At 41.6% G+C, this 27291-nt stretch overlaps 1 protein-coding gene across 1 annotated transcript in view; it reads right to left on the reverse strand.

Annotated features, from left to right (window-relative positions):
* LOC123773031 (insulin-like peptide receptor) overlaps positions 1-27291 on the reverse strand; it is a 531432-nt gene that overhangs the window by 138416 nt on the left and 365725 nt on the right. Inside the window, exons 20-24 of the mRNA XM_069315507.1 lie at positions 18125-18314; positions 12530-12669; positions 10416-10577; positions 8285-8444; positions 5556-5778 (exon numbers count right to left, since the gene is read on the reverse strand). Of these exons, the coding sequence (XP_069171608.1) occupies positions 5556-5778; positions 8285-8444; positions 10416-10577; positions 12530-12669; positions 18125-18314 (875 nt within the window). The remainder of the gene's footprint in view (positions 1-5555; positions 5779-8284; positions 8445-10415; positions 10578-12529; positions 12670-18124; positions 18315-27291) is intronic.

Consider the following 27291-nt stretch of genomic DNA (forward strand, 5'->3'; position numbering starts at 1 on the left):
GGCTCATCCCCTCCTCTCATTCTTGTCGTTCCCTTGACGTGTGTGTGTGTGTGTGTAAATCACGAAAAATAAAAACGTGATTAAAAATGTGACAGTAACAGACCACGGAGGAAGAATTGAAACAGGAATTTCCTTACGTAATTTCGTATATTAATACATCTTCAGAAGGAGTGATTTACAGGTTGTTGTTGTTGTTAAAGATTTAGCTACTCAGGACGAAGTGTCCGTGTAGCACGGACTATGGTGAGCCCGTAATTGAGTTTGGTGATATACATGATAACCTTTTTCCTGTGATGTTTAGGTCTAAGTTTAAAATGGAGGAGAGGACTTCACCTTTTTCCCTGCTTATTTATCGCTTCTGTTTTAGTGCACTGGTTTTAATCTTGTTTTATTAACATTATCTTGGTGGCGGATTTACAGGTCAAGTATTGGACATATATAGGCAGGAGAGAATGGTGGAGTGAGGTGAGGTACAATGACAAATGAATGGGAAATAGGTGGGCACAAATATGAGTCGCACAAGAACTGCAGAAGGCCTATTGGCCCATACAATGCAGCTCCTATTCATACCCGCCAATAGGCCCACACATGGATAATAATAGCCTAAGACAGTAAATATTTACAATGAATTAGTGAGACAAATGTGTATCAATGATCCTCCTTAAAAAAAATCAATTTTTTCTTCAATGTATCTAAGATATCTTCGAGTTGTGAGTCCAGAATTCTTTGATGAAAAGTTTAGGAATATTGATTCGATTGGTCTCAAGCTTTGTTACCCACTGAGTTTTTTTGAAGTTTGCCGTAGCAAAGCACGTCGTACATATTATAATAATATATGCAGTGAAAAAATTCGCCCAAAAAATGTGTTATGTTTACCATATTTCTCTGGGTTTGAGAATATTGTCAAGGCCTTGAAACTTTTTGATATACGTAGCTAAAGATATACGTTTAGCTAAACGATATACGTTTAGCTACGAAAATACTGTTGGTAAGCTATTAGTTAGAAACAGCCCTCGTAGTGATAATTGTGTCATTTATAAAATACCTTGTAAAGACTGTAATAAGTTCTATGTTGGGCAAACATCTAAAGATTTGAAATGTAGAATTTCGCAACATAAATACTCTGTAAGACATGGCCAATTGTCTAATGCTTTGTTTGTTCATCTGTCAGAAGATGCTCACCAAATTGATTGGGAGATGGCTTCTTCAATAACGAATTGTAAAAGCACTTATAACAGAAACATAATTGAATCGGCTTTGATACAGATTACAAAAGAAAGTAATTTGAACATTAGCAGTGGTTTATATAACTTAGATCTATTTTTGATAAATCAATTAAAATGCGATTTGAGTAGGATCATTGATACACATTTGTCTCACTATTTCATTGTAAATATTTACTATCTTATGCTATTATTATCCATGTGTGGGCCTGATGGTGGGTATGAATAGGAGCTGCATCATATGAGCCAATAGGCCTTCTGCAGTTCTTATGCGGCTCATATGTGTGTACACCTAATTCACATTTATTTGTCATTGTACCTCATCTCACTCCACCACTCTCTCCTATATTTCGAAGATGAATGATCTCCAAGATTCTTCAACATACACTAAACTCAGCAAAAATCCTCTTGAGGACATCATCAAGTTCTTCAATAGCAGCTTGAGGAAGTTGATACGTAAACATAAAGATCTTAATCAATTTACTACCTCATCACCTTCATTACCATATCTATATGGACTTGTCAAGACGCTTAAACCTAACAATCCCATGAGGCCTGTCATCAGTTCTGTGGGATCCATTTCTTACAAGCTTTCTAAATGGCTTGTACGAGGGGAGGGGGGGGGGGGAATGGTAAGGAGGACGAGAAGACAATGGTCAGTTCATACTTTGTGTTGTCTCTTTGGTTTCGTAGAAATGGGAGGTAGGCTGTTTCATTCATTCCTATGCTCAATAAACAATCTTTAGCTGGACACTATAAATATCAGGTGTAGAGAAGTAAGCTGAGCAAATAGTTAGGCAAAGAATATTTAGTACTCGCAGATGAAAGGGCTCAATAAGGGACTATATTGATAGAGCCTTCAGCATATTGATGGAGTGACATGATTGAAGCGTAGAGTCTTCAGCAGTTTATATTGATGACGTAATAGAGATTTTTTCACTTGCTTTCCATACATATGCCTTCAGCAGTTTATATTGATGACGTAATAGAGATTTTTTCACTTGCTTTCCATACATATGCCTTCTGCAGTTTATCCAAAAGTGGCAGTTGATGTTGTGGTTTAACATGGGCTGAAAGTAAATAGGAGATCCTGAAAGGTTCCTTACAAAGGCCTTCTGCAATTTTATTCTTATGTTCATTATGCGATCATAGCTAGAAATAATCTTTGAAAATGGGCAAAAATATGAAAATGAGTTTAAATATGCTATCACAGAAAACGGGCTAATTGGGGGACGATGAAGGATGACGTCATTGCACATTAGGGTTGACAGAATGCAATCCTTTAATTCCCTTGACTAAAATATTGAAAATGGATGTAAAGATGAAAAAGAGGTTTAATACGCTATCTCAGAAAACGATTTTATTGAGGGAAGATGAAGACTGGCTGGCTAATGAGGTCATTGACCATTATGGATGGTCAATGGTGTCTGTGCATGTCACCGAGGTCACCACATTTCGGGATGACTGGAGGCGGCCGTTAATTGCCCTTGGGCGAAATAATCAGGGTCAGAAGGGACTTGTTTAATTCCTATTTTTGGAAAATTATATATGATGGAAGGGAGCGGTTGGTAAATTATACGAAAGACAAATCAAAATGCCCCTGCGACAATGGCCTGCAAGGGGGGGGGGGACACCGCTGCAGCCCATAGGTGTAACGTCCACTACTAAACCTTGTCCTAGCTCATCCCACCCAGCCTATCCTACCTCACCCAAGCACCACCACCCATTCTCTCCTAGCTCACCTCAGCATCACCACCTATTATGTCCGAGCTCATCGCACTCCTTCTGTCCTGACTCACTACACCCAGCCTATCCTAGCCCACTCCCAGCACCACCACACACTCGACCCTAGTTCATCCCATCCATTCTGTTCTAGTTCATCACACCCAGCCTATTTTAGCGCAACCCAGCACGACCACTCATTTTATCCTAACTCACCTTGGCACCACCAACCATATCCTAACTCATTTCAGAACCCCCCAGCATATCTGAAGCTCACCTCGCTACTGATGTTGACCAGACCACACTCTAGAAGGTGACGGGACGACGACGTTTCGGTCCGTCCTGGACCATTCTCAAGTCACCTCACTATAAATATTCAGTCTATTCTAGCTCAAGCCACCCAGCCCCAGCCTGTCCCAGCTCATGCAACCATCACCCCAGGCTTCTTTAACTCATCCAACCATCACCCAGGCTTCCTTAGCTCATCCAACCATCTCCCAGGCTTCCTTAGCTCATCCAACCATCACCCAGGCTTCCTTAGCTCATCCAACCATCTCCCAGGCTTCCTTAGCTCATACAACCATCACCCAAGCTTCCTTAGCTCATCCAACCATCACCCAGGCTTCCTTAGCTCATCCAACCATCTCCCAGGCTTCCTTAGCTCATCCAACCATCACCCAGGCTTCCTTAGCTCATCCAACCATCTCCCAGGCTTCCTTAGCTCATCCAACCATCACCCAGGCTTCCTTAGCTCATCCAACCATCACCCAGGCTTCCTTAGCTCATCCAACCATCTCCCAGGCTTCCTTAGCTCATCCAACCATCACCCAGGCTTCCTGAGCTCATCCAACCATCTCCCAGGCTTCCTTAGCTCATCCAACCATCACCCAGGCTTCCTTAGCTCATCCAACCATCACCCAGGCTTCCTTAGCTCATCCAACCATCACCCAAGTTTCCTTAGCTCATCCAACCATCACCCAAGCTTCCTTAGCTCATCCAACCATCACCCAGGCTTCCTTAGCTCATCCAACCATCTCCCAGGCTTCCTTAGCTCATCCAACCATCACCCAAGCTTCCTTAGCTCATCCAACCATCACCCAGGCTTCCTTAACTCATCCAACCATCACCCAGGCTTCCTTAGCTCATCCAACCATCACCCAAGCTTCCTTAGCTCATCCAACCATCACCCAGGCTTCCTTAGCTCATCCAACCATCACCCAGGCTTCCTTAGCTCATCCAACCATCACCCAAGCTTCCTTAGCTCATCCAACCATCACCCAAGCTTCCTTAGCTCATCCAACCATCACCCAAGCTTCCTTAGCTCATCCAACCATCACCCAGGCTTCCTTAGCTCATCCAACCATCTCCCAGGCTTCCTTAGCTCATCCAACCATCACCCAGGCTTCCTTAGCTCATCCAACCATCACCCAGGCTTCCTTAGCTCATCCAACCATCACCCAGGCTTCCTTAGCTCATCCAACCATCACCCAAGCTTCCTTAGCTCATCCAACCATCACCCAGGCTTCCTTGGCTCATCCAACCATCACCCAAGCTACCTTAAATCATCCAACCATCACCCAGGCTTCCTTAGCTCATCCAACCATCACCCAGGCTTCCTTAGCTCATCCAACCATCACCCAGGCTTCCTTAGCTCATCCAACCATCACCCAAGTTTCCTTAGCTCATCCAACCATCACCCAAGCTTCCTTAGCTCATCCAACCATCACCCAGGCTTCCTTAGCTCATCCAACCATCTCCCAGGCTTCCTTAGCTCATCCAACCATCACCCAAGCTTCCTTAGCTTATCCAACCATCACCCAGGCTTCCTTAACTCATCCAACCATCACCCAGGCTTCCTTAGCTCATCCAACCATCACCCAAGCTTCCTTAGCTCATCCAACCATCACCCAGGCTTCCTTAGCTCATCCAACCATCACCCAGGCTTCCTTAGCTCATCCAACCATCACCCAAGCTTCCTTAGCTCATCCAACCATCACCCAAGCTTCCTTAGCTCATCCAACCATCACCCAAGCTTCCTTAGCTCATCCAACCATCACCCAGGCTTCCTTAGCTCATCCAACCATCACCCAAGCTTCCTTAGCTCATCCAACCATCTCCCAGGCTTCCTTAGCTCATCCAACCATCACCCAGGCTTCCTTAGCTCATATAACCATCACCCAGGCTACCTTAACTCATCCAACCATCACCCAGGCTTCCTTAGCTCATCCAACCATCACACAGGTTCTCACAGCTCACACCGCTACCACTCAGCATCTCCTAGCCAGCCCCCATCACCTCTTAACCAGACCTTGCCCACTCCTCACCATCACCTCTTAACCAGACCTTGTCCATTCCTCACCATCACCCAGCCTGCCGTAGCTCAGGCACCTCCACTGTTCATGTCTTAGTCTCCCCTCCCTCACAATAGCCCAGGTCACCCCACCATTACCCAGCTATCCTAGCTCTCCCCAACCACTATCCCGTCTATGTGATATCTCTGTCAGTGCAATCCTTACCCACTTGTGGATATTGATATTTCCGAGTCAATTGTGATCCATTAACTCATATCCAACTTACTGTTGACCTTATCACTGTAATATGAGTACTCACTGCATAAGAGCGGCTTCCTTAAGAAATTGGCGGACCTGGTCGTTAGTGGCTGTGTCGCTGTGGGTCTTCACAGCGACCCTTGTCTGCTGGCCGTCCCGACTCAGCTCTCCCTCGAACACCTTCCCGAAGACGCCATGGCCAAGAGGACAGTCATGAAAAACCTTCAGGTCCCCGCGCCAAAAAATTAAGTCCTGGCGGAACATCTCGGCTGGAGCGAAGCCCTCTACCACCACAACATAAGTATAAGGTCAGTGTATTAAGGCCCTCTACCACCACAACATAAGTATAAGGTCAGTGTATTAAGGCCCTCTACCACCACAACATAAGTATAAGGTCAGTGTATTAAGGCCCTCTACCACCACAACATAAGTATAAGGTCAGTGTATTAAGGCCCTCTACCACCACAACATAAGTATAAGGTCAGTGTATTAAGGCCCTCTACCACCACAACATAAGTATAAGGTCAGTGTATTAAGGCCCTCTACCACCACAACATAAGTATATGGTCAGTGTATTAAGGCCCTCTACCACCACAACATAAGTATATTGTTAATGTAATTAGTAAAATAGCGAGGGTATTGATATACTGAAACCTATAAGAGAGAATATGTGTGTTTGTTCAATTCTCCTGGGCTCTAGGAGACTCGAACTGTGAACCTCACGTGTGTGACGCCGGAGATCTATCGACCGAGCCATTGAGTAGTCTTAATAAGGAAAGTTTCCAGAAGCAGCATCCTGCTGCCAAACTGGAATGTTTGACTTTCCCCGCTGACTACTACTGAAGCCCAGAGGACTTACTGGCCCACGCCCATGTCATATACATTGTCATCCACACTTCCGTGGAAATAAACATTCCATTCACCTGGGCTCTAGGAGACTCTAGGAGATGGTTCGAGTCTCCTAGAGGCCAGGTGAATGGAAAGTACTAATACATACATGTATATTGGCAGCAGGTTTTCCTTCAGACATGTTTCATTGAAGATGACTGCACATTCCATGTTACCTATGTTCTTGCTTAGTGTTTCTCTCCCTCTGACCACTGCTCCTGCATCTTGGTTTATTTAGAGGAGGATTTCTACAAATGTCATATTTGTTCGAAATTTACTAAAATAATACAAATTAACTGTAGAATGTATTACACTTATTATAAATTTACACAATGTTTCGAACCTACAAGGTTCATTCTCAAGTGAGGAAACAGGATGATTGATGTATAGAGATTAGGCCACCCAACAGGTGGCACGGGCATGAATAGACCGTAAAAGGAGACAAGAGTTGTTGTTGTTTTAGATTCAGCTATTCGGAAAAAAGTTCCAAGTAGCACGGGCTATGCTGAGCCCGCAGTGAACTTACTGGCACAGGAGTGGAGCTGTATATTGGTCTAAAGTTAACTTGGTCTGGAGACAGGAGTTGTTGTTTTAGATTTAGTAACTCAGAACAAAATGACATTGTAGCACAGGCTATAGTGGGCCCATAATTGAGTTTTATCGATTATTTATGTGATACTTTTATTTGAGTATCGATTATTCGCGATAACCTTGTTACTGTGATATTTGGGTCGAGACAGGAGAGGACGTATCAGACTGATACTTCTGGGAGGTCAGGTACACACAAATAGGTGAGAGGTGGGGTGTAAAGGTAAGTGGCATAGGCCAATAACGTATGCCTACAAAGATTAATCAGGTGAAGTGGGCATGGCGTTTTGGGCAGTTACATCATTGATGGCATCTCGACCCCGCGAGCGTAAAGCAAAAGCATGGATCACTAAATTCCTTGGACCTTAGCAATGGCTGGGAGAAGTATACAATTTCAGAGACAATAGTTTGCTGCATCTGAAATCTTCTCTATTAGAGACGTCTGTGTGTGGCTTAGAGGTAGAGATTTTGCCTGACGCTCGTTCGAGTTTCGGCACTGGGAGAGTTCGAGTCTTCCAGTGCCGATGTGATTGAAATACATACATATATATACATTATTTATCTAACCAAGGTATATTTATTATATCTGTCTCATCCATTATTATTATCTATCCGCTATTTATCTATCATATCACCTAATGGTGCGTTTAGTTGAAGTTCTCATCAATATCTGAGAGAGGAAAAGTGGATATAAATTAGAAGAGGTAACAATATAAATACTAAGTGAGATGAGATGAGGTGACCTATTACCCATTCGAGGGAATTAGATAATCTTGCATACTCATTGGTTGGCTGGAACAGAAGGTGTAGTGTGAGCTGGCAGTTTTGTCTTGGTCTCGTAGATGGTAGGAAGTACATAAGTGTAAACTGCCTGTTGCTAAATGAGAATGCATAATATGTAGTACTTCGGCTATGTCTAATCTTCTATTATTGTTGTATGCTGACAATTGTCTGGCTGTGTGTTGAAGTGATGTGAGCCTTCTTGTTTATGCTTAGTGGTGCTTTTTTGAAAGAAATTTGTTATCGTGTCTATATAATGATATTCTTGGAGCTGACAGTCACCAAGAAGAATGTAAAGGCAAAAATGACTTTCGTCTCCTTTAAAACATCCCGTTTGTTGTCATGAAGGTTTTCACGAGGAATTTGGTGATCTTTTACCTCTTGCAGTTTATGATGAGCTGGATCTTGTGTTTAGGGTTGGTAGAGGTCACCTGTTCTCAGTTATGTCTTTTAGGCCACTTTCCACAGTCATGTGTATGAAAAAAAGAGAGCAAGAGAGAAGGACAGACGATAGGAGACAGGAGTTGCGCTTACCGCAGTAGTACGGGTTGATGTCGACTTTATCGACAGTGTCAGGAATGTTGTACCTAGCATTGTATCGGCGCCAGGACCAGCATACAATGGCCACCACTATCACCCACGCCACCACCACTGAGATCACCCCCAGACCGAACTCCTTCGAAGACGTATCATCCTGAAAAGTCACCACATTGCCAGATGAGTTCATGAAGTTGGTAAGATGCCTATTTCATATATCCATAATTTTAATTATTTTTCGAAAAAGTCGACGCCTCATTCCCAAGTGAAGACTATTTTGATTGGCGAGGCAGCCAATACTGACAAGAATTTATATAGCTCTAACTAACCATACAAATTTTGTCATTTATTTTCTATTATAGTATCATGTAAGCGTTGCTTGGTCTGTTACTGGTGTGCCCTCACGAAGTCTCCCTCTACACACTCCTCAGCCTTTATCTTTCAGATGATAGTCACATCACTGTGTGTATTGTTACCTGTTTAGATGTATTAAGTAGAATGTCTGTTGATTTGTGCAAGACTGGAGGAGAAATTCTTGGGACTAGCTTCATTAAATTCTACAAAATTAACATATATTTTATCGAGAGTGTCGTAGAGGAGGTCGGGATCGTACAAGTGCCCCCCTCTTCCCCTGAAGGAGGACACTGCCCCCATTGCCACTCCTCCACGAATTTTGTGGATGTGAAATGTTCAACTCCGAGTCCATAGACTTCATCAATTGTTTAAATAATAAAATACGAGATAAATTACTGTCTCTCAAAGATCTAAAAGAACCAGTCTAAAAAGCTATGATTTGTTCAGATCTGAACCTATGTATATGGGCAGCACAATACGTCCACCAGACTGTACGACACAGTGGTTGCCAGGAACAGGTTGGGTTACCGTTACCTGTGGCAGGTGGCTACAGGTGACGGATCTCCCAATCCTGAGCACTCCAGGTGCAAAAACTGGGAGTAGGAACTGAGGCATGATCTCCCACACTACATCACCAAATGCCAAGTTATCAGACCCGTTGGCATGAAGTAAAGAGCTTTGCAATTACTTTATTCACTCTCGTGTTCTTGAGGATATCCTCATACACCAAAAATTGCCAGTGCAGGCTACTGAACGTACGGCCCTGTATGACTAGCCATCCTGTAAGATGGGGATTTTTAGTATCACTGCTGCCTTTTGTTCATGATGATATCCGAATAATGCACCCAGAGTCTGCCGGTTCAGGCTACTTATCACATGCCTTTGTTTGACTATTCTGTGTGATAGGGATTTTTAGAATCAGGTTGCAAGCTTTTTTGACATGCTGTGCTCCCCTTCATATAGTCTAGGGTATCTGTACAACTACAGATGTACCTAAATGTGTTAATAAAAAAAAGTGAATTAATATATTGATTTTCAAAACATTTGTCTTGATGCCAGATTTGCATTCAAGGGACAACTTTTTGGTTATCTTGACTGGGGAAGGAAGTGTATAGGCAGAGGAAGAGAGGCGAGAAAAGGGAGATAGGGAAGACTGTAAGTATTGAAGGAGGGAAAAGACAATGGATTGGAGTGTGTTAGCACAGAGGGAAGGAGATTGGGAAGGATGTGTGGGTGGGAAGGCAGGGAAGAGATGGGGATGGGCTAGTTTTGGGAAGGAGGATTTAGTGGCTGGCAAAGGACGTGTGTGGCCAGGGAGGGAACAGGGGAAGGTGTGGGTAGGTGGAGATGGGACACGACACGGGGGTAGGGTCATGGGTGATCAGGGAGGGGGAGGGAGATAGGGGAATGTAGTATGTACTGGGAGAACAGGAGTGTATGTAGGATGAAATGGAGTGTGTGTGTTTAGGGAGAGCGTGTGTTTGAAGATGTTAGGAGGGAATGTAGACGGCGTGAAGATGTTTACAAAGATGAAGGCAGTTATTATCGATGATTCTTACAGGGATGGAGAGAGAGAGGGAAAGGATGTGTGAAGAGAGGTCAGGGAGGGACGAGCTGGACACCGCCTGACTACACTAACTAGTAAGCTATAAACTTCCTGCGCCTCTTAGGCAAGTACTGTCTTTAGTATAACACCCAATGTCTTATTCCCTAATATATACTAATATTAAATGCACTTTGTATTTATTTGATTAATTTGTTTCTGCTAACTTACCGGAATTACGAAAAAAACTGGATTGGAGAAGTTGCCGTACATGGCCTTTGACCTCACTCTGACCCAAATCGAATAATTACCAGGAGAAAGATCATGTAATTCCACCTTGCGACCTTGATCTTCGAACACTTGGTTGCTGACACACCTCTCAATGTGCACCCTCTGTGGGAAAGAGAGTCATAGATCTACACATCACAAGAGAGAGTCATGGATCTACATATCAAAGGAGAGAGTCATGGGTCTACACATCACAGGAGAGAGTCATGGGTCTACACATCACAGGAGAGAGAGTCATGAGTCTACACATCACAGGAGAGAGTCATGGATCTACACATCACAGGAAGGAGTCAACGACCTACACATCACAGGAGAGAGTCATGGGTCTACACATCACAGGAGAGAGTCATGGGTCTACACATCACAGGAGAGAGTCAACGACCTACACATCACAGGAGAGAGTCAACGATCTACACATCACAGGAGAGAGTCATGGGTCTACACATCACAAGAGAGAGTCATGGGTCTACACATCACAGGAGAGAGTCAACGATCTACACATCACAGGAGAGGTCAACGATCTACACATCACAGGAGAGGTCAACGATCTACACATCACAGGAGAGAGTCATGGATCTACACATCACAGGAGAGGTCAACGATCTACACATCACAGGAGAGAGTCATGGATCTACACATCACAGGAGAGAGTCAACGATCTACACATCACAGGAGAGAGTCATGGGTCTACACATCACAAGAGAGAATCATGGGTCTACACATCACAAGAGAGAGTCATGGGTCTACACATCACAAGAGAGAGTCATGGGTCTACACATCACAGGAGAGAGTTAACGATCTACACATCACAGGAGTGAGTTATGGATCAACACATCACAGGAGTGAGTTATGGATCAACACATCACAGGAGAGAGTTAACGATCTACACATCACAGGAGTAAGTTATGGATCAACACATCACAGGAGTGAGTTATGGATCAACACATCACAGGAGTGAGTTATGGATCAAAACATCACATGAGTGAGTTAGGGATCAACACATCACAGGAGTGAGTTATGGATCAACACATCACAGGAGTGAGTTATGGATCAACACATCACAGGAGTGAGTTAGGGATCAACACATCACAAGAGAGAGAGTCATGGATCAACACATCACAAGAGAGAGAGTCATGGATCTACACATCCCAGGAGAGAGTTATGGATCTACACATCACAGAAGATAGTCATGGATCTACACATCACAGGAGAGAGTCATGGGTCTACACATCACAGGAGAGAGTCATGGGTCTACACATCACAGGAGAGTCAAGGATCTACACATCATAGGAGAGAGTCAACGATCTACACATCACAGGAGTAAGTTATGGATCAACACATCACAGGAGTGAGTTATGGATCAACACATCACAGGAGTGAGTTATGGATCAACACATTACATGAGTGAGTTAGGGATCAACACATCACAAGAGACAGTCATGGATCTACACATCACAGGTGAGAGTCATGGGTTTACACATCACAAGAGAGAGTCATGAATTTACACATCACAGAAGATAGTCATGGATCTACACATCACAGAAAATATTCTTGGATCTACACATCACAGAAGATAGTCATGGATCTACACATCACAGGAGAGAGTTATGGATCTACACATCACAGGAGAGAGTTATGGATCTGCACATCACAGGAGAGAGTTATGGATCTACATATCACAGGAGAGAGTCATGGATCTACACATTCCATAAGAAACAGTAATGGATTTATACGTCTCCAAGAGAGGGTCTGGGAGGTATACATCTCCAAGAGAGGGTCTGGGAGGTATACATCTCCAAGAGAGGGTCTGGGAGGTATACATCTCCAAGAGAGGGTCTGGGAGGTATACATCTCCAAGAGAGGGTCTGGGAGGTATACATCTCCAAGAGAGGGTCTGGGAGGTATACATCTCACAAGTGAGTGCCTGGGAGGTATACATCACAATGTTGACTGATTACAGGACATTTACATTTAATCATTTTTCTACATTAGAGCTCACACACCCCTAACACCAATATTTACACACAATAACCCGCACAACAATTAAAACAACTCACACCCAGGATTTTAAAGATGTAAGCAACCACTCCTCCGTTAGGGTTGTTGGGAGGGTCCCATGTGAAGACCACAGAGCCCCTGGCAGTAGTGTTCTGGACCTCAGGACGCACGGACCCTTCAGGGACGTTGTCCACCACTCCTGTGTGGTGAGCACAGATACATGTATACAACACGAGGACAGACGAAACTGAAGGTTTATTGGCCATAAGTCCTGAAGCTCTTGTTTATACCATCCACAACCACTCTTATATTGGCCACAAGTCCTGAAGCTCTTGTTTATACCATCCACAACCACTCTTATATTGGCCACAAGTCCTGAAGCTCTTGTTTATACCATCCACAACCACTCTTATATTGGCCACAAGTCCTGAAGCTCTTGTTTATACCATCCACAACCACTCTTATATTGGCCACAAGTCCTGAAGCTTTTGTTTATACCATCCACAACCACTCTTATATTGGCCACAAGTACTGAAGCTCTTGTTTATACCATCCACAATAACTCTTATATTTGTCTAACTGTTGCTTGAATAATGTAAAGTATACCCCAAGCAATTATTTACAAATGTCTTCTTTTTAATGTAAACTTCATATTTGAATCTGATCCTTCCTCTTATCTTTTGTGTTGCTCCTGAATTTTCTTAAAAATATATTCTCTTTCATTCACTACAATATATTTATTCAAAAATAATTAGAATTTTGTATTTCAAAATTTTTATGTTTAAATAATTACTATCATTCCACACATCTGGAGCTGTTAAATATATCATTAAACTGTATTAAATGTAAATCCCTGTGATAACTAGTAATTAATAACAAAAATTGATATATATCGACAATCTGGAAATTATTAGATTTTTTCGTTCATGGGAAAAAATATTGTCTCATGCGACCCATTTAATCTTTAATAAAAGATGAAATGTAAAACACTTTTTCATGATGCATCTTCCAGATATGCGACCATTGTATAATGAAAGATTTATAATAATACACTTTTATATCGTTTATAGGGAACTGTTTATAGGGAACAGCCTACCTGTGACGACGCGAGAAAGAGACCTGGGTGTGGACGTAACACCAAATCTATCTCCTGAGGCACATATAAATAGGATAACGACAGCAGCATACTCTACACTGACAAAAGTTAGAACATCATTCAGAAACTTAAGTAAGGAGGCATTTAGGGCACTTTACACTGCCTACTGAGGCCAGTCTTAGAGTATGCCGCCTCATCATGGAGTCCCCATCTGAAGAAGCATATAAAGAAACTGCAAAAGGTTCAGAGGTTTGCAACGAGACTCGTCCCAGAGCTACGAGGGATGGAGTATGAGGAGCGCCTGAGGGAACTGTGCCTTACGACACTAGAAAGAAGAAGGGAACAGGGGGACATGATAGGAACGTATAAAATACTCAGAGGGATTGACAGAGTGGACATAGACGAAATGTTCACACGGAATAGTAACAGAACGAGGGAACATGGGTGGAAGCTGGAAAATCAGATGAGTCACAGGGATGTTAGGAAGTTTTCTTTTAGCGAGAGAGTAGTGGGAAAATGGAATGCACTTAAGGAACAGGTTATGGAAGTAAATACTATTCATAATTTTAAAACCAGGTATAATAGGGAAATGGGACAGGAGTTATTGCTGTAAACAACCGATGCTCGAAAGGCGGGATCCAAGAGTCAATGCTCGATCCTGCAGACACATCTAGGTGAGTACAACTTGGTGAGTACACATTTACACTCATTATGGCATTTATACACAAAGCATGACATTTCCACACAAATATGTCATCTACACAGAAAATATTACATTTACACACAAAATATAGAAAATACAGCATATATGCATAACATTTGGAAGAAGTTGTATTAAAAATCTTTAAATATTGGTAAAATTTATTAAATTTGGTGGAAATTGTCTGAGATTAGGTGAAATTTAACCTTAAATTTTTAGCTAACTTTAATACAAATAGCTTTGGATGCGCTAGGTTAGGTTACGTAAGGTTGTATAAGGTAGGATATATAATATCTTAGGGGTAATGAACTAGATTGTTCAGAAAATAACATAAATTGCCATATTTGGGATTGAGTTTTAGCTAGCTCTCTTGATGGGTGGAGAGAGGCTACATAGGGTTATATGTGAGGATATAGGTGCTGTCAATTTAGATGGAATAGGTTAAACCTGGATAAATTGGGGTTTGGTTGTGCCATGAAACGGTAAATTTGTGTAAATTTGGTATAAATTGTATTAAATTAGGTAAAATTTAGGTGGGATAGCTTAAATTTCGCCAACTTAAATAAAATCTAGCTTTGGATGGGTAAGGTCAGGTTAGGTAGGGCTGTGTGGGGTTGGATATATATCTTATTGGTAATGAACTAGCTTGCTCAGAAAATGTAGTAAATTACCCAATTTGGGTTAGAGTTATAGCTAGCATCTGTAATGGATGGAAAGGGTTACATTGTCTTGTATGTGAGGATATGAGATGCTTATATATTGTTAATTTAGCTTTCGCTAGTTTGAAATTGGTTAAATTTGTGTAGTAAAGTTTAATTTTTGCTAGATTTTGAGAAATTTTGGTTCTAATAGGATGCATTTTATTGGACACAGAATTTTTTTCAGTTATCATAAAAATTACTGACTTTACCTAACCCCACCTGTCCTAACCTCAAATAACTAAGGCTAAATCCAATAAGTCTGTTGGACGGTTTGTCTAAATAAATATATATGGGTGACATGAGTGGATAGGATGTAACAAAGGTGTAACAAAGCAGCTGACTGGTGCTCCTTGCTGCTTCCTGTGAGGTGGCTGCTTGCATGGCTACCTCCCTCACTGTGGCCATTGCTTCTGAGCTCTTTCTCAGTATTTCCACAAATGTTTCAGTTACAGAGGCATTTCCTTCCAATGCAGGCTATGAGTCACAATAACGTGGCTGAAGTATGTTGACCAGAACACACACTAGAAGTTGGAGGGACGACGACGTTTCGGTCCGTCCTGGACTATTCACAAGCCACACAATCGACTTGAGAATGGTCCAGGACGGACCGAAACGTCGTCGTCCCTCCAACTTCTAGTGTGTGGTCTGGTCAACATTTCCTTCCAATGCTCCATTTCCATCTTCCCTTTGGATGATTATCTGATGCTCAGTCTGTACATACATATGTATGTATGTATGTATGTATGTATGTATGTATGTATGTATGTATGTATGTATGTATGTATGTATTTGTGATTGTAAGTTTAGGAACAAGTTAGCTGATTTGCATAGCTTATTAGGACTAAGATTAGGATTTTCGAAGTCTAGGAATGATTAACCTATTAATATAGTTGCTAATATCCTGCTGAGTTGAAAGAGGGGAAGAATTGCGGTGCGACATTTGGGAAGCTATTTGATGCCTGTGAGGATAGCTTACTAGCCAATGAACACAGGTACTAATCCACTGAGTTGCCAGATGTACAATAATTACCTGTTAAATATAGTGTACCATTTAGCTATAGCATTATATAATTGCTGTTACTATGTAGGAACTACTTAGATTTGGGATGGTTGAGGAAGTGCTATATATCTTCCCTGCATTGACCCAGCACTGCGATTACAGAGATTGTCATCTGAAATATTGTGCTTCAGCATTATATATTTAGTTAACAAAATTAGAATGTAAACTATTATAACTATTTCCAATTATAAAAATGTATATTCCTAAACCCTTGATGAGGTTAGGATGGGGATGGATAATCTTTTGCCATTTTAATAAAATATTAGTATTTATGGTTATTAATGAACATCAAATATAATACAAATAAAAAGAGATACTAGTTGATACAAAACATCATTGCATAGCATTTGACGTTACCTACTGCTAAAAAGTTGAGCTGCTAAAAGAGTCGCATAACCATGCTAATGAAAGGTTAAACTAATCCTTCAGATCATTTGAATCTATCAACTAATCCTTCATTGGAACAGCTTGTCACGTCATGTGCCGCTATTGGTGGAACAACACGCCTCGGTGCTGATGATGTACTTATTAAGATCATAAGAACATAAGCATGAAGGTAACGGCAGATGGCCTATTTGTCTTCTGAGAGAGAGAGAGGGAACATACATGGATTTTTTATAGGGTATACATGGATTGATGATGCATTGAGGTGTGGGGTGTATGTTTTTGAGTGTTAATGAGGTGTACACAGGATTAGCAGTGAGGCAGGATTAAATTAATTTAAAATGTCTGAGTGCTTGTTTTTTAAATTATGCAATAAAAATATATGTATGTTGTTGGAGACTTCAACAGGAGGTTTAGTAGTGTTCCTATGTTCGAATCTGTTATTTAATGCTAACACAAGTGAGATACTTGTCAGTTCATACTGTGTTGTTTCACCATGTTTCATACGAATGGGAGACAGAGAATTTCATTTCATTCCTATGCTCAACAAACGATCTTTGGCTGGACACTATAAATATAAAGTCCAGATAAGTAAGGTGAGCAAATAAGACCTTCTGAATATAGATGTAGTAACATGATTGAAGGGTATAAGTGGATAAATGGAGATGAAATAAGGGCTATTAATAAAATGTGGAATAAACCTTCTGCAGTTCATCTAATAGTGGCAGTTGATGTTTTGGTTAGCATAGACAGGAAGTAAATAGAAGATCCTGCATGGGACACCCTACAAAAGGCCTTCTGCAATTTCATGTCTTATGTACAATATGCAGTCTTGGCTAGAAATGATATTTGAAAAATGAGAAACGATATTAAAATAGGTTTAAATATACCATCACAGAAAACGGGCTTAATGTGGGACTATTGGTTAAATACGTTATCATGAAAACGGGCCTATTTTGGGAAGATGACGTCCTTGCACATTAAGCTTGACGAAAGGTGGCCCTTTAACCCCTATTGCATAATATTGAAAATGGGAATAATAAAAAAATTTAGTTGAATATGATATCACAGAAAACGAAAGTTGTTGGGTGAAGACTGGGTCGCTGATGACGTTATTGACAATTAGGGTTTAACTGTGTCTGTGCAGGTCACTGAGCGAACTGTATTTCGGCATGGCGGAAGGCGGCTTTTTAATCCCCATGGTGCACATAGCAGGGGCTAAAAGGGAACTGTTTAATTCCCCTGTTTGTAAAATTATATATCATGGAAGGGAGAGGACGATAAATGATTGAAAGTATTACGAAACTGTTAGGTACCAGCGAATAAAAATAGAAAATGCACAATGGGATTGAGCAAACCGTCAAAAAAATTTAAACACTCATGCCCTAATTCCCGGCCGTTGGGAATATATGAAAACACCCTTGGGCCAATTCTTGACCATTGGGAAAACATGAAAACATCATTGGGCCAATTCCCGGGCAGTGGTAAAACATGAAAACACCCCGGGGCCAATTCCCGGGCGGTGGTAAAACATGAAAACACCCCGGGGGCCAATTCTCGGCCGTCGGAAAAAGATAAACGGCCTGGTATTTGTCCCACTTCCATTACTTACAAGTGAAGAGTAGCACACGAGATAATGGGAAGTATTATACATGGCAGTTAATAAATGTAATGAATGACAGGTGTGAGGGTGAACAACATGGGTGTGCTCACCATTAGCCCTGGTGAAGGCAGCCACCCGGGCGGGGATGGAGGAACACAGTTTGTTGACGAGGGAGATGCGCCCCGGCTGGACCACAATGGGCACTCTGGTGGCCGCCTGACATGCAACCACTTCCACCGAGTATAGTGAGTAGTGCAGCAGATGGTGCAGACTCATTCGAGGCTCCTGAGTCATGCGTACCTGATAACGCACTATCGAACCTGAACTAGGGATAGTGAGTGGTTAGCTCGATCTTAAGATGTAGAAAGACTGCTTACAGCTACTATGATGTGATGATGAACGATTGAATTGAAGATGACCTACAGTGAGGTGACGATGAACAAATAACAGATTACTATATGAACCAATGCAAGGCAATGCTAATTACTTTAAGACGACGATGAACAACATATTACTCTATTAATCAATGCAAAAAAATGATAATTACTTTAAGACGACGATGAACAACAGATTACTGTATGAATCAATGCAAGATAATGCTAATTAATTTATGACAACGATGAACCATGAGTTGACGGTGAACAGTTATGGTGTAATGATCATAACTCATTTGAGATAACGAACTAAAAAGACCAGTGTTGAATATAATAAAACAGCAGTGTCTGGGTGAGCCCCAGAGGCTCCCTGAAGTTATCAAACTGACATGTGTCATATTAGTTTGGTGCCATCAGTCCTTGGAGTTCAAGTGCCTACTAGGGAGCCACAAGCCACAACCTGGCCCCCCCCATAGAGGCTGATGGAGCAATCACCATATTGCTCTAAACAGAGGCCCAGGGGCCAGATTCACGAAGCAGTTACGCACATACTTAGAAATGTTTTTCTTCTTAGCACCTTCGTGGTGGCTACGTCGGGATTTAGGAAGGAAAATCTTTGTAAGTAAACACCGCCATGCTAGGAGCGGTCTGGACCACTCATAGCTTTATGTAAACTGGATTTTAATATGTTAAAATTTTTAATATATGTAACTCAATTATATATTATACTCAGTATAATATATATACTGAGTATAATAGATAACTCAATTTTTCTCTACTACTTAAACCGGAGGATTGACTTTATTATAAACAAAAATTTTTTGCTGGCGAGTCTCATCAAGGAGTCCTTCATGTTAACTATATATGCATTATCTGCTTGAAACTTGTAGTATATATGTCTTTTTATTATATTTAGATTTATAGTTGCAAGATATTATTCCAGTAGTTATTAAGAAAATAAACACTGATGAACTTGAGATATGAGAGTTGATGATATCTGGAATACTTGGACGAATTTACTATCTCTCTATGCCTATGTTCACCTAGCAGTATATATAGCTATTCAGGAGTTAGTTAGCTTGTTGTTAGGCTGCATCCTGTGGGGGGGGGGGAAGGGGGGACCTTGATATAGGTCAAGCATGTATATAATTAATAAGAATAATTCATTGTGTCAGGGACAGGCAGCCAGAGTGTATGAGTGTATATGTTAAGCTTATATCGAGGTCCTCCCCTCCCGAAGGTCAAATTATTGACCCGCCTAAGGATGGAACTCCACAACAAGCTGACTAACCCTTGGGTACCCACTTACTGCTAGGTGAATATGTGTATTAGGTGATTGGAAATGCACCCAAACATATCTGTCCGACTCAGGTCTTGAACGAACCCGACTCAATGTCAAGCTACTTAACCTAGCCCAACCCAACGAGCCCAATACAGCCAAACCAAAGCTACTGCTGCCTAGCATAACAATATATAAATACAATTCTAGCAAATAGAAAATGAGCTTTGCCAAATCATCTGTTGTCCAAAACGCCCCAGTCAGGCACCTTACAATTTATACGCCTTCACATTCAATTAATTACAAAAGTTTTTAATTATTATTAAATTTTAACTTGGAGAAACACTTACCTAACATCATTTTTTGCTGCATTTTTATTCAACACTTATTGTGTTACCTGTTTTACAGTTCTATTTTGTTATCTGTATGCAAGCTACAGACTGAAGATCCTTCTTCCTATAATTAGTCATGGCCTAACAACTAAGGTTTAAATCTATCATTATGTGATGAGGTACATCGCTTGTCTTATTCCTTTACATGTAGCATTGAATAAATGTGTGTCCAAGACCTCTTCCTCTGTTACACAATTTTGCTCTGTGTAGCAATAAACCTAATTTTTGTTTTAAATAGATAAGTGCACCTGTGAGTAAAAAAAATCCTGTCAGGTGTAGAAATATTTAAGCAGCTATTTAAATAAAAAATATAATGAAACAAATATTTCTGGTTTATTTTTATCCAATCTTTTTTACTGTATATCCAAAGAAGAGAAAATTTGAAACATAATGCACAATTTAATGAATGTTACAAAAGAAATATGACTATTACATATCAACATGAGATCTTAATGATCCATGGTTAACATGATTTAATAAGGATAATACTGATAACAATACAAACTATAATTTAAACCCTTTATATCTGATTTATTTTATTAAGAAGCTTAGGTATACACTGCAATGTGTTGTTACCCTATTCTCTATGACAGATTACACAGTGTAGATCAAAAACTAGCTATACGATCATCTAATACTCCCATCTCACTGGATTGTTAATCATAAATGGAATCAAGGGAGAAAATACCTGACTCAATACAAAAAACAAATCAACTCTGACTAAACAACGACTTCACGATTTTCACAAGGGGTAAGCACTGAATCATGGAAACATTATATTATAATTTCTCATACCAGTTTCTTGAAAACTCCTCTCAAACAATGTATTTTTTTTAACAAGCTTATGTATACACAGCAATGTGCTGCTTCCCTTTTCTAAATGAAGGACTACACAGTGTAGATCAAAAACCAGCTACAAGCTCATCTAACATCTTCACAAGACGGCCTGTCATACATGGAATCAAGAGAGAACAAGAAATGTAAGGCTGATCTATAAGCCTCCACTGGCAAAATCTGGGTACAGCATAAGAATATCTTTCAATATTCCTGAGTGTATGAAGTTATTACAGAGCTCAAAGTACCTCATACCATTTGGTCTGAGGTAACTGATAACAGGGCAATCACAGATATAGTGTTGGAGAATATGTCCTCTCAAGTAGGACTGAAAACGAGATGTTTTTTTCACAAGAGGGGTTATAAACCCATGGAACTGCCTTCCAGCTGAAGCCGTAAATGCCAAAATCCAGCTAGGAACTATCATTAGGACAATTGGCGGGACTTTTAAAAAGCCCCCGGGTTTCTGGCCTTGTCGCGGCATTAGATATTTAGTGGCCCTTGGGTAAATGTAGGTAAATATATCTATATAAATAAAAATATAAATGTTCGTTTGTTCAAAATCGCTAATCTCCGCAAGTACTTCACCGATTGCTTTACGATTTTCACAGACCGCTTCATTCGCATCCGAGCAGGGTTTTTTATATACACATTATATAGATGTCACGTCATTGACGGGGAAAAACATGTTTTTTTTTAAAAACTGTGTTTTTCATGTTTTTTTCATGTGAGGGAAAACTTCAAAACCTCTTTACTAATTGATTTGAAATTTCGACACAACTTTGCATTCGAATAGGCGCGTGTTTTTATTTAACTACTATATACATGCCTCACCTGTGACAGGATTTTTTTTTTTTTTTAAATAGCGCCATCTGTTGGATGTAGGAGCAACACACACATAATCATCAAAAGTTCTTCACCAATTGCTTTGAAATTTTGACACAACGTTCCATTCAAATATGAGTGTTTTTATACACCTATTATATAGCTGCCACACCTGTGACAGGTAAAAACATGTTTTTTTTTAAAAACAGCGCCATCTGTTGCACATAACAGCAACCCATGCTATTCTAATCATGTTACGATTCCATTTCAATGTGTCCGATTGCATTGATAAATGGAATTTTCATTGATTTCAATTTATTTTCATTTTGATTTAATAATTTTTGTGACAATGTGTTGGAATTGAGCTGTGTTGTTTACAATACCGATTATTTCGTAAGTATAAGTAAGATGCCACACCTATGACAGGTAAAAACATTCTTTTTATGAGAAACAGCGCCATCTGTTGCACGTAATAACCAAGCATGCTGTACTAAAAATGTTACAATTTCATTTAAATGTTTCTGATTACATTGACAAATTGAATTTTCATAGATCAATTTATTTTCATTTTGATATAATTATTTTTGTGACATTGTGTTGGAATTGAGCTGTGTTGTTTACATTATCGTTTATTTCGTGAGTATAGTTTATTTTTTTTTATTTTTTTTCCTTTAGTTTTTTAACTGTTTTTCTTATATTTCAGTGATGGAATAATCAGATCATTTGGGAATGCATCGGACGAGGGAGTGGGGGAATGGTGGGGAGGACGAGGGGACGGGAGTGAGGGACAGAGGAGGGGGTATTGGTGGGAAGGATGAAGGAATGGGGGAGTTGGGGATGGTGGGGAGGAGGGGACAGGGAATGGATAATGGTGGGGAGGACAAAGGGACTGTGGGCTGATAGGTAAGACGATGGGACGGTGGAAAGTGGAATGGTAGGGAGGATGAGAGGGACGGGTGAGTAGGAAATGGTGGGGATGATGAGGGGAACGGTGGAGTTGGGAATAGTTAGGAGGACGAGGGGGATGGTTAGGAGGACGAGGGGATGGGGAAGGGGGGAATGGTGGGAAGAACTGGCAGACAGGGGAAGGTTGCTGTGGCTCAGCAATGCACATGGGTTCCTGGGCCACAGCAACGCGTGGCCGGGTGCAGCTAGTACTTAAATATATAGCATCGTTTCTCAATCTTCATAGCTACAAGGAAAACCACTCAGTATCTCTTAGAATTACGTTGGTAAACAAATAATGTAACATATTTGTTTACTGCAATGTCGGCATTGACTGTATAAGTTGAAAAAATATAGTTTTACTCCGAAATATACTATAGGTGCCAAGTGACCACGGATGAGCTCCGATATGCCAGCGTCATGACTGGCTACAACTGTAAGAAGAAAAATATTACCTTCTCTCCGACTGGCTAAATGAAAAACCCTAGTGACATCTAGTGAGACTTAAGTGAAGTTGGTAAAAATCTTTGCAAGTACATCTTCCTGAATCGGACATAGAAACGTTCTTAGGCAATACTTAAGAATCTTCGTAGCACACCTACTTACGAAGAAATACATGGAGTTTCGTGAATCTAGGTCCAGAACTCTCTCCTCTCTCTGGCCACCACGAACCGAGGAGAAGAGAGAAACAAGAGCAACCAATACAAAGACCAAGAAAGCTCAGGCAGCGAATGAGCAGCCAGAGGAGAAAAAACTCACGGGAGAGCTTACAAAAATTAGCGGAAGTGACAGTCACCCCAAATGCCAACTGGAGTGGCTTCACCAGCGCCACACGATAAGAAGTGACAGTATTTGGCATAAGATGCTGGTCCTGAAAGACCCAACACAGAAAGGACAAAACAAGAGGAACAGACATTGACCAAATCCTTTGAGGGGAAAGAAATTATCGGAAAGACCACCAGGAGACTTCAGACTGTTGCTGAGAGGAAGAGGGCAGGTGGGACACCATCAACCAGACCACCTGATCACCATACAAAGGCGGTACATCAGCGACCAAAACACAAGACATGAAGTGCTTAAGAGTAAATCAAACCAGCAAGTTTAGATTTGGCCCAACCTGCTGAAAGAGATGGAGCCGTGGAAAAACCCTCAGGTTCACACACCGTGCAAGCAGCGTCTGAAACAAAAAAACTGGGCTGGCCACCATAAGGCCAGGAAAATCACTCTTCCATAAAAAGATTCGAGCCGTGACAAAACCCGAAACAACAGCTGGACCAGGGAATGAAGATTCAGGAACCCCCACCTCAACCAGTCCTGCCGGAAAGCATCCACCGTGAACGCCTTGCAGTCTGTAAAAGTCGCCATATATAGTGAGAGACGCCAGGACCAACCCAATGTAAAGAGATCCACCTCCAAGCACCCGAACGTCCGACAAAGCCACACGAGGAGATGGCGTCAGTAGTGTAAAGTGCGACTAGAGCGACGCGCACCACCTGCCCAGGTGGCACTCATGAGTGGCACCTGGACAGGTGCACCGCGTCGCTCTAGTCGCAGCGCGTCGTCGTCGTCGCAGAGGGTTTGTTGGGGGATTTTCCTGGAAGTTTGGCGTGTTTCGGACGCGTGTGAGCGTCCTGTGTTTGGGTAAGTGGACGGGAAAGAGAGTAAGTTATGTTGATGGGTGCCAGGTGGTGCGAGTCATTGCCGTCGCGGCGCGTCGTCGCAGCGCGTCGTCGTCGTCGCAGAGGTTTTGACAGGGGAATTTCCCGGAAGTTTGGCGCGTGTCGGACGCGGTCTTGAGTGGTGGGTGAGCAGGTGCAGCCCCTCGCTCTAGACACAAAGGGAATTTCTGGGAAGACGTATGAAAATACAAGGATAAGAGTGGAATATGAGGAATGAGTTTGTCATAGACTTAATCCTGTGTGATGATGATGATAATAGTTTGCTGATCGTGAGTAGAGGTTGAGGGGATCCAACATAGTGGATATGTTGTTTTGGGTGTAGGAGGAGGGGGAGGGGGAGGAGAACCCCCATACCTGAGAGGAACGCCTGGACATCCATTAGCTCCCCCTACAGGAAGTCGTAAGTGCGAGAGGAGGGTAGGAGAGAGCACTCTCCTGCGGAAGTGGGGGCCATTTGTCTAAAGGGTTTTCGTTGTCTTCAGAGTGGAGATGTTCATCCCACGGCGGGTCCCCATACACTATGGATTCGTTAAGGAGGGAAGCGAAGTACATACGACAGACAGACCCACACCTGTCACCCATCAATCACTTCTCATTTGACCCGGTGCATTTCACTCCCCTCACACACAAACGCGCCGCCAGTTCCCTGCGAGACTTCATCCGCTACACACTCACCATACAGCTCCGTGTCATGGAAAGGCGAAGCTCTACAGCCTGCATGAAATGCGGAGTGTTTTATATTCCGTCACCGAATCAAGTGTGTCGGCTGCAATGCGCAAGCTGTGAAAAACCGCCCCTAGGACATTACGACATCAAATGCAAGCGATGTCAGCAGATTTTCTGTGATAACCGTGAGTATTATTCATATTTAACATTCCACAGTTCATTTTATGGCATCCACAGGTGAAATATCTCGTGTAAACTACTATAGTGTGAGAATATTTTCTCATTCGGGCTATTACATTCCACACAGTTAAATATATTCTTTCCAATTTCAGTTTACAAAACCGTGAAGTGTCCTTATTGCTCACCCACCCCGCGAGGAGGTCATCGTCGGAATGAAACTTCACATAAACGTAGGTAGCATATAAAAATATACTTCTCGTATCTGTATTTCATCCCTGTTGCAAGCGAACACACACGCATAATAAACATATTTTCCCCCATTCACCCATGCTGAATATCATTTTGTTCCATTACAGGTTATAATCCATACCTCAATCGACGGAGTGACCAGATCGATGCAATCGAGCCTATACCCCATTCCTCCCACACAGGGCTAAGGAGATCAGATCTCACTCGCGGGCACCCCCCGCCCCTTCATCAAGGTCAGCCACGCCGCCAGATGGGGGGCTATGAGACCATATCTCATCCTGTTAACACGATGTTACGGATTCATACCCACTCACCTGCGCAACCCCTTCACCATGACATAAGTAAGTTAATACTGTCTGATTTCAGTCTATTTCCTAAACATATTAATTCCCACTAGTCTGTTCCCTAACCTCATATATATATATATATATATATATATATATATATATATATATATATATATATATATATATATATATATATATATATATATATATATATATATATATATATATATATATATATATTTAAAAAAAAAAAAAAAACAAATAGGGAAGGGAGTACCACCTCTGGCTGGAAGAAGGGGGACCCATAGCCTCGGAGGAAACCACACATAACGCATTGGAGGGAATGTGGGTCCCCTCCAATACAGTTTCTGTGTGCTTTTCTCCTACCACCCCCTTCCCTTTTTTTTTTCCTTTATTGTGTATTTAAATATATATATATATATATATATATATATATATATATATATATATATATATTTATATATATATATATATATATATATATATATATATATGTATATATATATATATATATATATATATATATATATATATATATATATATATATATATATATATATATATATATATATATATATATATGCTTCTAGAGATAATATGTTTTTCTTTTTTACAGACGACTCGCCGCTGTGCTTCGATTTGACATCCAGCAGCAGCAGCAGCAGCAGCAGTGGCTGTGAGAGTGACACAGCAGGGCAGACAGTGCCCACTTCCGGCTCTCACAGGGAGGGGTGGACTCGTTCACGCGCTCGCTCAACCCCCCATTCCTCCCCCAGCCCCATACCCCAATCAATCAGTGACAGCTACGACAGCAGCAGCAACAGCATCAGCAGCAACAGCAACAGCAGCAGCAGCAACAGCAGCAGCAGTGGTGAGAATCGTACCATTTTCATCTCAGACAGTGACTCAGACGACAGCTCAGCAGACCGTGACCTTGACCCGCCAGCGTCTGTCAATTCTGACTTGTTAGCACCGTCTGGCATAATAGCCGACCAGGCACTCTCCCCCATTCATCTCGGAGGGGGAGGGTTATCACCACCTTCCACCCCTCCCAGCCCTATCCCATCACCCCCGCCACCTCCACCTGCCCTAGAAATTCAACCTCAGCTGCTGGATCGAATTGATAACTATAACGGCAGTTATGTTCGGCTTTCATTCTCCATACCAGAACATGTTAACACCTCCCCAGGAGTATATCTGAGAACATACAGGGATTTTTTCATTAATGAGATACGCGCCCTCTTCTCTCCACAACACCCATTCCTCATAATTTACCCAGACGTCACTCTAATTGTACGGAATTTAAATGTACAACAAGACGGGGAGGATAATCTATTGGATCCTATAAATAACGATGGCTTTCCCATACGAGGTGAGGGGCGAAGAATTACTCTTGAGGAAGTAGAAACTCTTATTGATTTTTGGGCTGATGAATTGACAGAGAAAATATCCCAGTACCTGGAAGCGAAGGAAGGCTCCAATGTCTTGGTTGAGCGGCTCACCGGGTTTTACATTAACTGTGGTCAGATTGAACACCCGATAAGAT

This window comes from Procambarus clarkii, chromosome 81 (assembly GCF_040958095.1).
Source record: "Procambarus clarkii isolate CNS0578487 chromosome 81, FALCON_Pclarkii_2.0, whole genome shotgun sequence".
Classification (NCBI taxonomy): domain Eukaryota; kingdom Metazoa; phylum Arthropoda; class Malacostraca; order Decapoda; family Cambaridae; genus Procambarus; species Procambarus clarkii.